General features: G+C 39.8%; 1 protein-coding gene across 1 annotated transcript in view; it reads right to left on the bottom strand.

Annotated features, from left to right (window-relative positions):
• Nucleotides 1-18,021, bottom strand: part of Dscam3 (Down syndrome cell adhesion molecule 3) — a 178,462-nt gene that overhangs the window by 31,450 nt on the left and 128,991 nt on the right. The window contains exon 4 of the mRNA XM_017899882.1: nt 13,865-14,029. Within this exon, the coding sequence (XP_017755371.1) occupies nt 13,865-14,029 (165 nt within the window). The remainder of the gene's footprint in view (nt 1-13,864; nt 14,030-18,021) is intronic.

The following is an 18,021-nucleotide window of genomic DNA, read 5'->3' as shown; positions in this document are numbered from 1 at the left end:
CCGCCGATCTTCGGCCGGCCGCCGCTATATAAGGGGCCCGCGTGCAGGCTCGAGCCAGTTGTCGCCTAGATTTCGGAGGGAGCGCGTTAATATCCTTTCTTTTTGTTTCAGGTTTTAATTATTTCTTCATTCAGATTCTATTTCTTTTATTCTAGATTTCATTGTTTGTGCATTCAAGTGTTTTGTACACTATGCGAATGCATCGTCGTTGGTTTATTTATATATCATCGTTGGCTAGATCAATGGCTATTCAGTAGCCATTGTCCACTCTCTTAAATAATTTAACAATAATTTCTTCTTTCAGGTTCTAATCATTTTTCTTCTTCCAGATTTTATTTCTTTCATTCTATTTGTCTCTTTGTTTCAGCATTCGAGTATTTCGTACAATATTCGAATGCTTCGTCGTTGGTTTACTTATGTCTCATCGTTGGCTAAATCTTTCCTTTCACAAATTTTACGACTTCCGTTCGATTTGTTTTCGTTAGAGCGTTCGAGTATTTCGTATAATACTCGAGCGCTTCCTCGTTGGTATGTTTATATCTCACCGTTGGAATGTTTCTGTCCGTAGTTATGTTGCTCAGGTCTCGTCGTTGGCTTGCTCGTTCCATTTGGTTATTATCCTTGATGGTTTCCTCGTACTAATCCCTTTCCTTTCAGCTATATATTAACAATAATATATTCTGTTTTAGCTTTTAGGTTTCTCAAGATTCTGATTGCGACACATCAATGAACGATGCGTGCGTTTACTTTTAAGTAATCATAAGATAGATCCATAGACTAAGTATCATGTGCGCGCTATCTGTACAAAGGTAAGCTACCTAACTTGGAGCGAAATTTATAAATTCTCTATCATTTTCTTATCCCCCTCGTTTAGCAAATAGAACATAATTGTTCTCGCGATAATCGCGATCGTTCGTAAGTACCGACTAGCCTACGCGACGTGCTCTCGTGTACTCGATAAGTACATGCTTCGTAAGTCATCCTCACGACTCGTCTCCGACACTCATTTCCAGTCACTGTCAATCTCGTCATGCATCGGGTTCCAGGGTGACCCCCTCGGATCAGTGCGTCTTCTGACCTCGACGGGGCGGTCCGCTGCCTAAGTCGTACGCGACTGGGGCTCGGGCACATGCTGGCTGACGGACTAGTACCATCTACGGTTAGACCACAGGGATGATTAAGTTCTACCCCGTGTGGCTGGGATGCGAAGTGTCTGTCTTGGCCGGCAACCGCCCAGCAGGGCCCTCGCGTTGACACTAGAAGTTTCATTGGTTCAGGGACTATCCTTGGTCCACGTGTAAGTCTTGGCGAGTGCGACAGTGACTGGAATTGAGCTAGGCCCGATCGGGAGGGTGCCGAGGTATGAAGTTATCTCTGTACACGGGAGTACATCGCCTAGGCTAGTCGGTCTTTCGAATAATCGCGAACTCGTTCGGGCGCGTCGCGATTTTCTATTAGCTCGCGTGTTTGATATTTCATTCCCTATTTTTATGGGAACTTGAAAATATCTTAGCGTTGCGACAGTAGAGTTTCAGTATACCGAACCGAGACCCCTTTTGTAAGACACGAAATATAATGAAGTGTCAGTAGAGTAGTTTTAACTTAATTCGCTCCAAGTTAGATTAGGGTACCTTTGATACGGAGAGCACCAGTAGGCTGCGCCACTAGGGCGCATGTCGGGTCTCGATGCGTAGCCACCTCCACGTGGTGAGACCTGGTAATTGGTATCGTTTTCCAAAGAAAAGTCTTTGGCACACGATACCAAGCTAAGAGCTACGCACAAAGTTTAAGATATTTCCTATCTCTTGTAAATTTTCAATGTTCTCTTTGAACTTTGAATAAAGAGAGTGGACAATATCTGTTGAAGTAATATCTTCATTTAGCCGAATTAAGCTGAATTATGGTAAGTATTGTAAGGTAAGTATAATAAGGTAAGTATAACATAAAAATTTGTTTGAACTGGAAACGTATAAAGTAGTTAAAATCTCCTGCAATACTCTGCATATACGCGAAGAGGTTGAGAAATTTTGCACCGACAGAATACCAGAAAATGGCGTCATTTACTGGAATTCTGTCGGCGAACAACCGCCTTTCGTGTTATGTTATCCTAATACAAAATCCCAGAATTGGACGCAAGTTTTACGGCGAGACTGCAAAAGTATTGCCCGAGAATTCTTGGAAATGACGTAATTTCTTGGAACTGGCTCGACGATAGACCTCCTGTAATGTCATGTTCTCCCGATACAAAATCGCAAAATCGGCCAGAGATTTTCCCTCGAGGCGGCAAAAGTATTGTCCCCACGAGCGACCTCCTGTCGTATTATGTTCTCCTAATACAAAATCGTGAAATCGGCCAGAAATTTTTCCTCGAGGCAGCAAAGGTATTGGCCCCGAGAACGACCTCCTTCCGTGTTATGTTCTCCTGATACAAAGTCGCGAAATCGGCCAAGAATTCTTCCTCGAGGCGGCGAAAGTATTGTCCCCACGAGCGACCTCCTTTCGTGTTATGTTCTCCTGATAAAAAATCGCAAAATCGGCCAGGAATTCTTCCTCGAGGCGGCGAAAGTATTGTCCGAGAATTCTTGGAAATGACGTCATTTCTTGGAACTGCCTCGGCGAGCGACTTCCTGTCATATTATGTTCTCCTGATACAAAATCGCGAAATCGGTCGAAAATTTTACGGCGAGGCTGCAAAAGTATTGTCTAGAGGCGGCAAAAGTATTGTACAGAGACGGCAAAAGTATTGTCCAGGGGCGGCAAAAGTATTGTCCAGGGACGGCAAAAGTATTGTCCAGAGGCGGTGAAAGTATTGTCCAAAGGCAGCAAAAGTATTGTAAAGAAGCGGCAAAAGTATTGTCCGAAAATTCTTGGAAATGACGTCATTTCTTGGAACTGTCTCGGCGAGCGACCTCTTGTCATATTATGTTCTCCTAATACAAAATCGTGAAATTGGCCAGAAATTTTTTCTCGAGGCGGCAAAGGATTGTCCCCCAGAGCGACCTCCTTTCGTGTTATGTTCTCCCGATACAAAATTGCGAAATTGGCCACAAATTTTTCCTCGAGGCAGCAAAAGTATTGTCCCCAAGCATTACCTCCTTCCGTGTTATGTTCTCCTGATACAAAATCGCAAAGTTGGCCCAAAATTTGTACGGCGGGTTGCAAAAGTATTGTCCCCAAGCACTATCTCCTTCCGTGTTATGTTCGCCTAATACAAAATCGCAAAATTGGCTGGTGCTGTACCAACTCTGCGAAATTTGTAGGCCCAGATTATTTTAGGAATTCTGTCAGCTTGACAGCTCCTTCTACACTATGTTAGCCTGTAGCAATATCGCAAAACTGACAGAAAGTTTCGTGCCAACTCTGTGAAATTTGTAGGCCCAGATTATTTTAGGAATTCTGTCAGCTTGACAGCTCCTTCTATGCTATGTTAGCCTGTAGCAATATCGCAAAATTGACAGAAAGTTTCGTGCCAACTCTGTGAAATTTGTAGGCCCAGATTATTTTAGGAATTCTGTCAGCTTGACAGCTCCTTCTATGCTATGTTAGCCTGGTATAATATCGCAAAATTGACAGAAGGTTTCATGCCAACTCTGTGAAATTTGTAGGCACAAATTTTTTCTTGGAATTCTGTCACCGTGACAACTCTTTTAATTCTATGTTAGCCTAACACAAAGTCACAAATTCCCATCCAAATTTCGTACACAATTTGATGCCAATTAATTCGTTGTCGCTAATTAGTTGACATTGCACGTGATTTCGTAACAACAACCGTCGTGATTTTTCGATAAAAATAACAATACGAGAACATGCCCAAGGATATTGTTTTAAAATAATGTGTGCATGTAAATTACAAATTAACTGCAAAAATGATACTAATCAATATCGAAGTATCATTATCACCAGCAATAGCTCGAACACCCTTTTCAATAAGTGCTGATAATCAATTAATCGAGAGGAAATTAATTGCCAAAATTATATGAGAAAATTCTTTAAGGGTGTGCCTTCACGATTTTTAATACAAAAATGAACCTTCCAATGTTCTCACATTTTACGTAATACTTAATTTCAGCCAAAAATCGCGTGTTTCTAGAAACACTTCTAATTTTCGAAAACCGAGGATGCCCTTTCGATTACGGATTCGCGTTCAGGGATGTAACTTGCACAAAAATCACCCGATGGATGTTACAGTTTAAAATTCGCAGTTGAACAGTGTTGTTTCTTCATTCCGACATCGAAAGATTGTCTGAAAGGGTGGAACGAGGAGCACCAAACCCTCGGCAGAGTCCATCGACCGGAAGCTGGTGAATGATTCAGGCCTCCATCTTCCGCCGGCCCAGTAATTGGTACCACTCCGCGAGGACTAATGTTGACATCTCATTCTCCGGTTCAAACTAGCTCCAGCGTTTCGACTTAAAAATCTCTCTTCCCGACACTAAGCTTCTTCGACTCTAGCTAACCTAGAACGCAAGTGTGTCCGCACACATTTGCATAGCAACTTGTCCGTATCCTCTTGTTCTCCAGCTCATTTCCCTCTCCCTTTACGACGTCGTGGTATGATTATAGCTTCACTAGCATCCCAGTACCAAAATTCGAATTTTTCCTTCGTCTTTTCCGCGAGAATTCTGTCGCGTTCGCAATCCGCGATTTGAACCGTTCAAATTTCCCGCGCTTCGGCGGTCCGAGTTACTATACTGCGTGGATTCGCGATATTCTTCAATTTAAGCGAAATTAATCACTGTATAGTTGGTTAAAACGACGTAGAAAGTACCTAATTGTAGTTATTTACAATACTATTACCTATTATTTAATTTTCGTCGAGTTTTATAAACTTCCGATCTTTCGGGAACGCCATTTTGCTTGATATTTGAGTAACGATTTAGCTAAAATTTTAGTATATAATTTAATAAATAAAAAGGGTTCTAATTGAACAAACTTATACAATTTGCAAGAAAGATTTGCGACGATGTATCGTCGTAGTTATTCAAAAGTTTTGAGGTTAGGAAAGATAGAAGTATCGAGAATGAAGAATTAATAAAAGTCTCAGATATGCACGAATATCAGAGAGACTGTACTATGTATTAGCGAGGATAGAACCGCTAATTTTTCCTGGAAATAAAATTTTTTATCCTTCACTTTTCAATTTCTCCTTATCTGCTTATGAGACCAGTCATTGAAGGCTAGGCAATCGTCTTTCTTTCAGCGTGAGCGTCGTTTTCCTTCGTTTTGCTCATTCCAGAGACCCGTCTGAGAGTTTCTGAAGACCTCGGTCAGCGATTCGTTGGGAAAACCGGAGAAGAGCACGGTAATTGCTTTTAAATGTAACTCGTTGCCCCTTGGTTTACACCGTCGCAGCTTCGAGGATTCAACGATCGTTTCGTACGCTTTGTTCTTGGTTTCTTGGATACTGTTTCTTTTGGGTTTACTATGTAAAGCGGGTAAGATTTAATGGTTGATCGAGGTGTCTGAATCGTTCGAGTTGTTTCACGGTGCGTTTCATTTTTGTTGACTGGAGAGAGAGGTATCTTTAAGCCCTCGGTGTCGGTTCGTATAAATGTTTCACTTCGCTGAGGTCTATTGAATTTTTATACCTCTGCCCGAGGTATATACAGGCTGTTTTATTATTTCATGAGTCGTCCACGGACGTTTCATCGAGTTTTATTTGGCTGTTTGGTTCGATATTTGCATTATCAAGAACGCTCGAGAGCCACGAGCGAGCAGAGCACGTGGTGGCAGAAACGACGCAGAAAATGCTAGACATCTTAATAAAATTCCAAGATAGACATCCAGGGAATGTCGAATTAATCTTTCCACGTGCAAATACTCTCTTGGAGATATTATTCATACGCGTATTAAATCAAATGTCTATTGGATAAAGGATTTCAGTGTTCAAACATAATTGGCTAATTAATTAACGTTCGTATTATATCAGTTTCATCGAATACCACGTAAAACGTGACACAGATTAACATCTATTGTCACAAAATAGTAGCCAGATATAATTATTATATTATCATTATATATCAATCTCCAATGATACCATATGGTTCGACAATTGCAGACCTATACCACTTGAATATTACTTTATTCGCTATTCTAACCATTCTGTCGGAGCAGTTACTGACAATCAGATCTACAATTCAATCAAAACACTGTAATTAATTATTTCCGTCTTTTTCCAAAAGCAAATGAAATTCTGATGACAGGGAGTCAATATAATACAATTTACGTATACATACTATCGACATTTACCAATTACAATTAAACGGTACAAGTAAAAGTATTTAATTTACTCTCACAGCAATTAAGATTCATTTAAGAATCGCGTACACCTGAAACTTCGCTCAAAAACTTCCCTTCAATTCCACCCTAACTACCCAGAAGCCATTACTCCCCGCGACTAATCACGAAATACGCGGAACAGCAAACAGACTGAAATCACAAGAATCCGCTTGAAAATTCCCAAGAACCATCCAAACAAATTTAATTTTCGTCCACCCACGCTCCCTTACGGTTTGAACGCTTGCGAGGCAGCATCTCCGCGTCCGCCATTTCCCCTTCCCCGATCCAGCCGCGCCGCCATTTTGTCGTCGCACCGACCGCTGTTTGCAGTCGAGAGAGGTATCGTGTACGGCCGCATATTACCATCTCCTCGTCGATGCCGGCCCCTGAATACCTTCCGCGGGATATTTCCATATTTCTTCCGTCCGGTGGCCATGTTTGTTTTCGCCATTGCCGATATTAAAACCGCTCGAGCGTGGCGCCATCTCGGCCAGCCACTTCGACTTCCACGTTTACCGTTCCGTTCCCCGGGGGAGTCGTAACGGATTCCTTACGGGGTTCCCTCGAAGACATACCCTACAGATGTTGCGATTCTTACGAGAGTCGAAGAGAATTCCATATTTCCGCCGCTCTGGATGGCGAACGCTTATTGATTCGAAATTGGCGGCAGTTCCTTTATGGTAATCGCTGCTCGTCCCGACTATCGTCCTTTACTCTGTGCTTCGGAGAAATGAAATGTTCCAGGAAATTGTTCGACGAACGATGCTTCTGATAGAGATCGTGCGACTTCTTTTCTTTTTTAATGCCCGACTGCTTGGGATGTTATGGTTTCATTTGTGATTTTCGAACAATCGCGATTGCCTTTTAATGTCACTCTGCTGCAACTCGAGGAATTTTTCGTTGATTTTGTGTACGGTGGTTCGGCATGTTTTGGTTTCATTAGAATTTTGAATTATAGGAGTTGCGAAGCGAAATGAAGGAGGTTAGAGAGATTTGGGGGCAGTTGCTGTGATATTGGTCCTTAGTCGGATGAATATTTTAGCGATTTGTAATTAGCGTTTTGGGAATTAAATGTCACACGAGGACTCTGGCGGTTTTAAAAGAGGCTTTTGTGAACTTTGACATTTTTCGAATGGTTGACGTTTAATTAAACAGTTGGTACTTTGGGGTTACGTTAGTCGAGTGTCCTGTTTTCTGAGGATTTCAAAGTAGATTCAAGATAATTTCATTTCAAAGGAAAATAATTTGCAAATATTTATCACGAAATATTCGCGATTAATCGATCTTCAAAAATTATAACATAACTTTCATTAAAAAACCAATCACTCAAAAATAAATTCCTCAATTACTTTACCAAACTATGAAAAAGAAATAAATAGATAAATAAAGGAAAATAATTTGCAAATATTTATCACGAAATATTCGCGACTAATCGATCTTCAAAAATTATAATATAATTCTGATTAAAAAACCAAAAATAAATTCCCCAATTACCAAACTAAACTATAGAAAAGAAAGTAATTAATCGCAACTAATCGATACTTCAAAAATTATAACAGACGTCCCACTAAAAAATGCAATCACTCGAAATAAAAATGGAACGTTCCCAATTGCAAATGAAAGAAATTAAATATATAAAAATAGTCGATAAAATCAAATTTCCAAATAAAATACACATCAGAAAATATTCGCATCTATTGCACCCCCGTTTCTATAATTATTCCACCTAATCCTGCCTACGATAAACGGAACAAACCGAAAGCACGAAACTTGCCAACTATTTAAATCAACGATATTCGCCGGAGCGCGAGAATAGTTGAATTTCCAGCGCGCCTTTTAATTTGTATCGGCGGTGCGTGCCGCGAATTTGCGAATAAATTCAGTGGAACGGGGCGAGAGGGGGTGGTTCGGCTCGAGTGGGGTGGCGGCATTTTTCCCCGAGGGCGCTTCGAGGGCTGTTTATGGAAAGGTACCGGCGAAAGTCTCGCGCCGCGGAAAATGAAGTTTGAAGACCACCTCTTCTCTTCCTCTTTCGCCCCCCTTTTTTCAACCCTCAATGCTTCCAGCGAGACTGTTTCGGGGATTGTTTATGCGGGACCCGCCGATGAAACTTCCACGCGCGTCGGGAATAAACGTTTAAACTTCTCTCGCGCTGGCTTCGGGTTTTTAAACGAGATCAACCCTTCCACCGCCACGAATCCGAGAATTTTTGTCCCAGGTGAACCTTTCTGCGTTACGAATTTCGAAATTTTTGAAAACGGCTATGGAGACTTATTAAGTCTTATTATCTTGCGGACACAGGATTTCGTATAATAAAATAGACCCGTGTTGCATAGAAATTTGATTGTGTTTTAAATTAAACAAAATTGGTATATTTTTACCAATTTCTCAAAATATTTCGAAGATTTTTAATGAAATTTGCAAATGGAATGACTATTATATACAGAGTAACAGGGCAAGGAAAATTACTATTTTATTGGAAACACACTATTCCAAATACTCCATATCTCAGGTGTTCAGACCTATCTAACTCATCCCAGAGAATTGTAGCTTTTTAAAAGACTCACGAATGGCTAAAAAGAGCCTGGAAATTTTGCAAAATATTTCGAAAATTTTTAATGAAATTTGCAAATGGAATGACTATTGTATATAGAGTAAAAGGGCAAGGAAGATTAATATATTATTGAAAATATTCTACTCCAAATATTCTCTTACAGGTGCTCAGACCTATCTAACTCATGTCATAGAATTTCAGCCTTTCAAATGACTCATGGATGACTAAAAAGAACCTGGAAATTTCTCCAAATATTTCGAAGATTTTGAACGAAATTCGAGAATGTAGAGAATATTATACACAGAGTAAAAGAGCAACGAAAATTATTATTTTATTGGAGATACTCTACTCCAAATACTCCCTCACAGGTGCTCAGACCTATTTAACTCATACCAGAGAATTGTAGCTTTTTAAAAGACTCACGGATGGCTAAAAAGAACCTGGAAATTTTGCAAAATATTTCGAAAATTTTTAATGAAATTTGCAAATGGAATGACTATTATATATAGAGTAAAAGGGCAAGGAAGATTAATATATTATTGAAAATATTCTACTCCAAATGTTCTCTTACAGGTGCTCAGACCTATCTAACTCATGTCATAGAATTTCAGCCTTTCAAAAGACTCATGGATGACTAAAAAGAACCTGGAAATTTCTCCAAATATTTCGAAGATTTTGAACGAAATTCGAGAATGTAGAGAATATTATACACAGAGTAAAAGAGCAATGAAGATGACCATTTTATTGAAGATACTCTATTCCAAATACTCCATATCTCAGGTGCTGATCACCGTCAAACTCATCCCAGAGAATTGCAGCTTTTTAAAAAACTACGCGTCGCATCACGTACTAGAGAAGCTCACTCTCCATCCTCATCAGAGGCTTCCTGCCATCGGCGCCTAGCGTCTCAAAGACCTTCGAACATTCCGTTTGAATCTAAGCGTCCCGTTTGATCCGGACCTTGATCTCCCTGACGTTCGAGAGAAGAAAGCAAAGAGGGGAAAATAGAGCGGTCGAAATTCGTGTTGCTGCGAGGAGACGCGTGGCGTGGTGAAACGGAAGGGAAAACGGGAACCGGATGGCTTCCGGGAGCTCGCATGGATCTCCCTTTGTCGATCACGCAGAGACGTCGATTTGGACTTAACAACCGTTGCGTTGATGAGACGCACGAGTCGTCGTCGTCGTCGTTGAAAGGACAACGAGACACAGGGATTGCACAAAGGCACGAAGCTGGAGAGGAACACGAGTGAAACGCGAGTGAAACGCACCTGAATCGGGCATGCTGCATGAAAAATCGGGAAAAGGGTCGAGCACCCGTCTTTGATGCTGATTACAACGAATTTTAACTTTTCCTCTAATCCGGAATATCCGTGCAGAGTTTACTTTCCTGAACGCTACATCCGTGATTGAAATTTGCGAACGACGTCATTTGCAAGAATTTGTCGGCGAGCAACCTCCTTCCATGTTATGTTATCCTGATACAAAATTGTAGAGACTTGGGTAAATTGGGTGGTAAATAAAACCATTTATTAATTAACAATAGTAACAATAGATTAACAATATGTGGGTAAGGATTAAGCATACGAATCTATATCAACGACAACTTAAGACTACAACTCGACTCAACAACACAATGACAACTCAGCCTGTTGCAACTAATGGCTCACAACTAAAACACAACTAAGAACTCCTCTAAAGAACTGTCTCTCAAGAACTCTGTTGCGGCCCTAGGATCGTAATGTCCCAGGTCAAGTGGAGGACTGCTTTATGTTCATATTGTCAGCGTCCCTTGACTTGTACATACTCAGCGTCACCTAAATCACCACTTGGGTAAACCGTAACGAGGATTGATATATTATCCTTTAAGACGACAGACATAAGAACCTAGATTGTTTAAACAACCACCACCACCGAAAGATGCTGAAGCTAACACACACCCCCAATATTATACCAACCAATCAGCAGATAGACAAGGCATTACCAAAAGGATTCTTCCTAAAACTCCATCACGACCACAGCATTATCATCGAGAACCACCAACTACTCAGCGCAGGAGACTGTCTACTACTATAGAACTCTTTGCAGTTCAACAACAACTAAATAACAACTAGGTCTACCTCTATCAAGTTAGAGTAGGTCGCATCCCAGCAGCATTGCCGCAGCAGCGTAGCGGGCCTTACAACAAACTCGCTTCCAATCACTGCTCACTAACCACTTCTGCCTTCTTTTATATTTTCTCAAAAAGTCTCCCCCAACGTGACAAAATATGGTCATGCTAAGAGCCTGACGCATCGTCGGCGTTCTTCCAACCAACCTGGCCCTCGAACTCTCGGTGACTTTCTAAGCTAAAGTTACCTATACACGAGGTGGAAATCCTGCGATACTACAAAATCCTAGAATTGGTCGAAGCTAATATCATCGGTAAATATCATCTTTTATACGTACAACATGTATATGTATTCATGTACGTTAACAGTGTCAATATCTGTTGAAGCTCAACTCAGAGACCGTTCTCAGTTCAGGCACGCAGAACGTTTAAAAACTATCAAACTCGCTTCAGCAACCCTCCTTCGAAACACGTTCACCGAAGGAACAACTTTGGAACAACTCTCCAGTTAGTCAGCACGTTATATTCCTCACCCTTCCTCCATCTTTGCAACTTTATCGTATTGCGAAGCCCGTGCTCCCTTTGCCAAAATTGTCCGCCATCTTTTCCACGATCGAACGCCATCGAGCATCCCTAACCTCACTTTGTCTCTCGCGGGACCCATCGCGCCAGTAGCGTATCCAAGTGGACGTTTTGACGCTTTGTTGGCCACGTGAAGACCGCGTTTAGAATTTCGTGGCACGAAACGGCGATTTATCATGGGACGGCAACGCATCGATCCGCGGGAAGCCCCGATTTCTCGCTCGATTTCCGCTCGATTCGCCTGCTGGATCTTCCGGTTGTTCGACAGGGGTTAGGCAAAGGGTAAAAATACGGAAGATGGTAAATGAGTTCGAGTTATTTCCGTTTTGATTGTTAATATAGGTTATGTTTACTGATATCGGAGTTTAGAGCGTCGATTTTGAGGTTATGTTGTCGAGGGAGGGTTACATCTATGTTTAAGCTGCTGCAAGATAGAAAAGTAGATGTATAAAAGTAGAGTAGATAATTCAGGAGTTTGTGAATTGATAAATTACTCAGTCTTAGTTTTATTAATTATAGAATACGTATTTTCTTATTTCGACTGGTGAAAGCGAATGGATAGTCGAAAGAATGGGAATTGAATAGAAGTTTTCGAAATTATGTACGAGAGTATATTCGTGAATTTAATTCTCACGGGAAGAGTGTCTATGGGAAATATTAACAAGCATAAATAACAATGTGAATATATTTTTAATATGAATAACTACGTGATGCTTGTTAGCAATTAAAATCAACTATTTGACGAGAAAAGTGCACTTCAAAGGAGGTTAGTTTTTCAGGAATACCGGGAGAATGGCACGTTGTTGGCCATTTTATGAAATATTTTATAGAATATTGCTCTGTCGACAGGTATTCTAATCATTCTGTTTCGTTGCTCGCTTTCATTGTCTCGCGACAAGAGCGAGGTATTGAAATACTTGTAATTATTACGAATGTTTCAGAGAAATTAAACAACATACTTATTTCTTCTTTGAAAAATTGCAAGATTTCAGCAATATGAGAATATTTATTTAATCAATAACTCGAATAACAAATAAACTAAAATATTCGATTAAAAAGTAGTTTCCAAGTACCTAATTAACAAATAGTCTCCGAGTACCTGATTAACAAATAACCCGAAGTAGTTGAAAAATAATTTTATACGGTCGAATAAGAGACAGGTCTAAGTATTTGGATAACGAATATTTTGCGGATACCTAATTAACAAATAGCCTCCGAGTACCTGATTAACAAGTATTTTGTGGGTACCCAATTAACAAATAGTCTTCGAGTACCTGATTAACAAATAACCTCGAGTAGTCGAGAAATAATTTTATACAGTCGAATAATAGACAGATCTAAGTATTTGATTAACGAATATTCTGTGGGCACCTAATTAACAAATAGTCTACGAGTACCTGATTAACAAATAACCTCGAGTAGTCGAGAAATAATATTATACAGTCGAATAATAGACATATCTAAGTATTTGGTTAAAGAATATTCTGTGGGCAACTATTTAACAAATAGTCTTTGAGTACCTGATTAACAAATAACCTCGAGTAGTCGAGAAATAATTTTATACAGTCGAATAATAGACAGATCTAAGTGTTTGGTCAACGAATATTCTGTGGGTACCTAATTAACAAATAGTCTACGAGTACCTGATTAACAAATAACCCGAAGTAGTCGAAAGCCACATTATACAATCGAATAAGAAACGGATCTATGTATTTGATTAACGAGTAATTTGAAGTACCTAATTAAAAACTAACGTTCGAGTACCCGATTAACAAACAACCCCAAGTAGTCGAGAAATAGACAGATCCAATTATTCTCTACCTCAACAATTTTTCATTAAAACCATACATCCCTTTCCTAACCTTACTTTAATCTTTAACCTCGTTCTACATATCAATCTCCCCAATTTACCTTAAAACCTTCGCACAATCGACTCTTCAACCCCCCATCGCAGAATTTTCAATACCAACCCCCAAAATAAGACATTCGATGAAAATTCCAAAACTAACACCCTAACAGCACCACCCTGAAAGATCCCTCTCTCATAAATCTCCGTATTTACATAAATTTTAATATATCCCCGAAATAAATATCCCTTTTACATAAATCCCATCTAAATTTTAAAATATCTGCTCATTCTTACCCCCTCCCCGAGTTTCATCCCCTCGAGCAGCTTTTCCCCGAACATCTGTCCACACCCCCCACCACCGGCTATTCCCATGCGATTACCCGATTCTCAAATCGACCGAGAAGCCGAACAAGCTTTCGCGTTATCGGACGAAATCGCGGACAAGGGTGGCTGCGAGCTTAAAGCAAAGGAGACAAGGGTTTTCGACACTCACCCGTGTCCGTGCTGCCAGGTAGGAGGATGGCCTCGTCTCGGAACCAAGAGGTGACCGTCAGGTGCTCCTTCACGTCTTCTCGCGCCGTGCAAGACAGGACTGCGTTGCATCCCTTCAGAACCGTCGACCTGTTCACCCTGACGTCGTAGTCGGGGACCGTCAGCACTGCAACATGCAACAGAGAGTCTTGGTTAGAGAGACGTATAGCACGGTTAATCCGAAAAACAGAATAACGCTTTCACAGTGATATTTAGGAAAATTCTTTTTCAATTGTTTCCAATTTTTCTTTTTACATCTTACGATACGAGTCGATCGTATTGACGAAATCCAAAGTGATTAACTACGATCTTTTAAGAGGCAAAACTATTTTTAATTGTTTATATGGATAGAAATGATTACCATTATCTTCCACGCTTTTTAACAGTTAGCAAATTAATATATTTAGATAATAATCTAGGATACCATTTCCAAAGAAATTGCGAATCGACCATTGCTATGAAAACAAATTATAAACCGATCAATATTTTCTAGAAGCAAATGGAAAAGTTGTTTTGGGTAAAAAAATTAATAAGTTACAATTATTAAGTTAAAATTATTAAAATTATTTATATTATATTTTATTCTAGCACATTCTTCTAAACACTGTTTAACAACATTTGTACCAGATTCCACTCGCATATATTATATCATCTCAAATGATATAATACTTTCATTTATTCCACCTCATTCTCATTCATACATATCAAACCAACACTCACACTCTCATAAAACCAACATTTATAGTTTATAAATTTAGTTTACTCCTTCCCAAGCAGTTTTAATTTTCTTTTCAATTTAACAGTACGAGGCATTCATAACGATGAAATCCAAAGTAATTTCAATAATTTCATTTTTTTAATTGCTTTTAATTTTTTGAAAATTTGTTTCAATCTTTTTCAATTTATTTCAAATTCATTCCAATTTTTTCCTTTTAAATCCAGCACTGGCTGCTTCATCTTTTACTAATTTGAAGATAAATTTCGATTTTTAGGGTTAATTGTAATAATTACAATTCGGAGGGTACAGGGCATGTTACGTGGTAATTATTTGTCGTGTTTCTCCTCTCTGTTTCCATTCGTTCATACGGCTTACGTTCATTTTTGATTTTTACGTCAGAGGAGCTTCGTCCGTTGGTAAAAACGGGGAAAACGTTCTCACGGATGTTTGCGTTGCTGTTTGCGTGGGGTCTGAGTGGGGGATGAAAGAGAGGGTTGACAAGTTTGGGGCCGTGGATTCTTTCTTTGAAATCGGAGACTTCGAGGCAGAGTCTATGGCAAAGGGTGAGTTATTGATTTGTTTTCCACTGAGTTTTGTTGGATTCTCTAGAGTCGGTGGGTGGATTAAAGTTGTCTTAAAAGAGTTTGGGGTCGCGAAGGTTCTCATTGCGACTCGATTCTTGCACGTGGATCGCATAGCATCCTTGCGTGCTTCCTTGTGGCTCTTCCACTTCGAAATTCGACAGAAAATTAGTATTTCCTGGATTTAGCGTTTCTGGATAAGTATGCGATTCTTCCACTATGTGGAATTAATTTTTAATTATCCTGGTAAGGAACTCTGTCAAAAATCCCAGCTGGTATTTCGTTATTTTCGTCTCGAATCATATTCGATCGAAATCAAATCGTCGAAATTCCATCGGTACTCTCTAAATACCATTTACCCCGCTTAGAATACGATAATTCCTATTTCCCTTGTCGAAAACGCAACGATTCGCGTACAAAAATTTTTCATCGACGGTCGCCCGTATCCCGTCGCTGCGAAAGGGATATTCCGAACGGATTTTTTTCAAAAAAAAAAACGGGACAAATGCAGGAAACGACGCGACGAAGATCCGCGCGTGTTCGGAGTATTTTATCGCGAATTTGCAAGCCGGTGCGAGCGCGAGCAACTTCTCCCGCGGTTTCCGCGAATTAGCGATTTTCTCGCGCGCGCCACTTTCCCTCGGAGCGGATAAATTATTCGGAAAGGACTAGTCTCGATTTCGTTCGGTTTCGCTCGATGACTGTGCACGGAATTATTCCGACCGCGTTCCAAAAAATATATTCCCCGTGGTGGTCGCGCGACTCGGTGATACAAGAAAAAGGAGCGAACAGATAGTTTCACAGGCGAGCTGGCGCTCGATTGAAATACGTGCCCCGAGAATCTGTCGCGAACGTGCGTCCGTCGAGCATTCCAAGATTTTACAAAGTAGCTGCTAGCTTTTACGTAAACGTCGCGACTCGGTTAGACGAACTTGCCGATACTCGCTTCCGGTTTGCTGGAAGTTCGCGCGAGACGAAGAAACTCGTCGCTTGGTAGATATTCGGACGATAATTGTCGACTGAGGAATTTCGTCTGGCGAAATTCTCAAGTTGCAAGTGAAGAAGAATCCAGAAGCAAGGATTCATTACGAGTGGAACGTCATTGACCCATTTGCATTGTACGAATTAATAATATGTCATTATCGACCAATTTTTGCTATTAAATCCGATTCAGGATTATTTCTAAAGGTAATAATTATCTTGTCTTATTTTTACCTTTTAAAGGTAATAATTATATAGGTTAAAAAAGGAATTCAGGAATAAAAGGGAGGAACGACGAGTATTTCTTTTTATCATGAAAATACCAATTTAAAAAATTAATTCAGTTCATTATTGCGATCGTGTCGTCGGTATTTTAATTTCCACGAAGACACGGAGAAAAAAGATACTTCAATTTATTATCACAAGCTTATTACGAATATTCCATGGTAAAAATACAACGTTGAAAACAAATTCGGTTAATTAGTGAAAAATATGTAGAAAGAACACATACACAACGTTATTAACAGAAGCAATTTGGATGATAGAAAAAATCATAAAGTCAGGATAAAAGTATATCCCAGGCACAAAAGAGGGGAGATTAAAATAGGAATTTGAGAGTGCAGAAATAGCTAGCAGCCTGTGAAAATAAAAATTTACAAAGTTATTTCTTTGTAACGGGTATCCGAATTTTCCCAAAGACACCGTTGGCTCGCGATAAAATTTACAAATTTAAAAATAATTTCATTTATTATCACGAATTTATACTGCATATTTCAATTTTTATAACTATCTTGGTCTCCCGTTTATTATATATCACCTCTGGAAACAAATTTTTGCCCAACACGATCATACGAAATTGTCTAAAATTATTCTAACCTTTTAAATACAGATTGCTATAACATAAGCATAAAACAGGATATTAAATCGATTCGATGTCAACAGGGAGCGAAAGAGGAAAATATAATTTTTAAAAATATAACATAATATAATTATAAAAATAATATAATATATAATATTTATAAAAATAATTCTGCCCATAATCGAGGAGAAAATAACGAAAGAATAAGTATCAGCGAGTTTGACCAAACTCCGTTCGCCAGCTGTGTTAGATTAAGTTAGGTTAGGTTAGGTTATGTTAGGTTAGGTATATTATATATATTACTCTCGGCGTAAAAACGTAATTTTGAAAAAGGAGCCCGAGCTGCCCCGTCGATATTTCAATTTTCAGCCGCCCCTGACAAATAATCCACGGCGATTTGCCAAGTTTCAATTACGAGCGGACGGCGATCAACACGTTATACGATTATTACACTTTTCGCGAGAATTTCTGGTCCGGTTTTCCGAAGGGAAAAGAAAGGAGGACGTTTGTCGGGGTAAATTCCCTGGCGGAGATAAGATTAGCGTCGCATCCGGAAATTCGTTTTCAGCTCCAGCAGTTCCGTCGCCGCTCCATTTATTCCGAGATCTGACAGGTAGCTACGGTATTGCTCTTAATAGCACTGTCAAGCCGGGCGTCACGCTGTTACGCGTCTCATTTCGGAGGCACAATTTAAGTATTAAACGTAACGCGTTTAAGTTGCTTCTTCCCTGCGCCTGACATTCGAAAATTTTGCAATAACGCGCCTTCCGCCTCAGCCGGCAGCCGAGAGAACCATCTTGCTCAACGGCGAGGGTTAACAAAGAGATCTTGATAAATTTCGCGTTTATTTTTTGCACTTACGCAGTAATTCTACGATTCTAGGGATTCTAGGGATTCTAGTTACACTCGAGAAGAAACTGCGAATATTTATTCTCAAATGGGTTTAGAATGTGGAAAATTGTTTGAGAAAGTTGGCAATT

The sequence above is a fragment of the Eufriesea mexicana genome, unplaced genomic scaffold (assembly GCF_001483705.2).
Source record: "Eufriesea mexicana isolate 0111107269 unplaced genomic scaffold, ASM148370v2 scaffold1018, whole genome shotgun sequence".
Classification (NCBI taxonomy): domain Eukaryota; kingdom Metazoa; phylum Arthropoda; class Insecta; order Hymenoptera; family Apidae; genus Eufriesea; species Eufriesea mexicana.
This window is presented reverse-complemented; position numbering and strand designations above follow the sequence as displayed.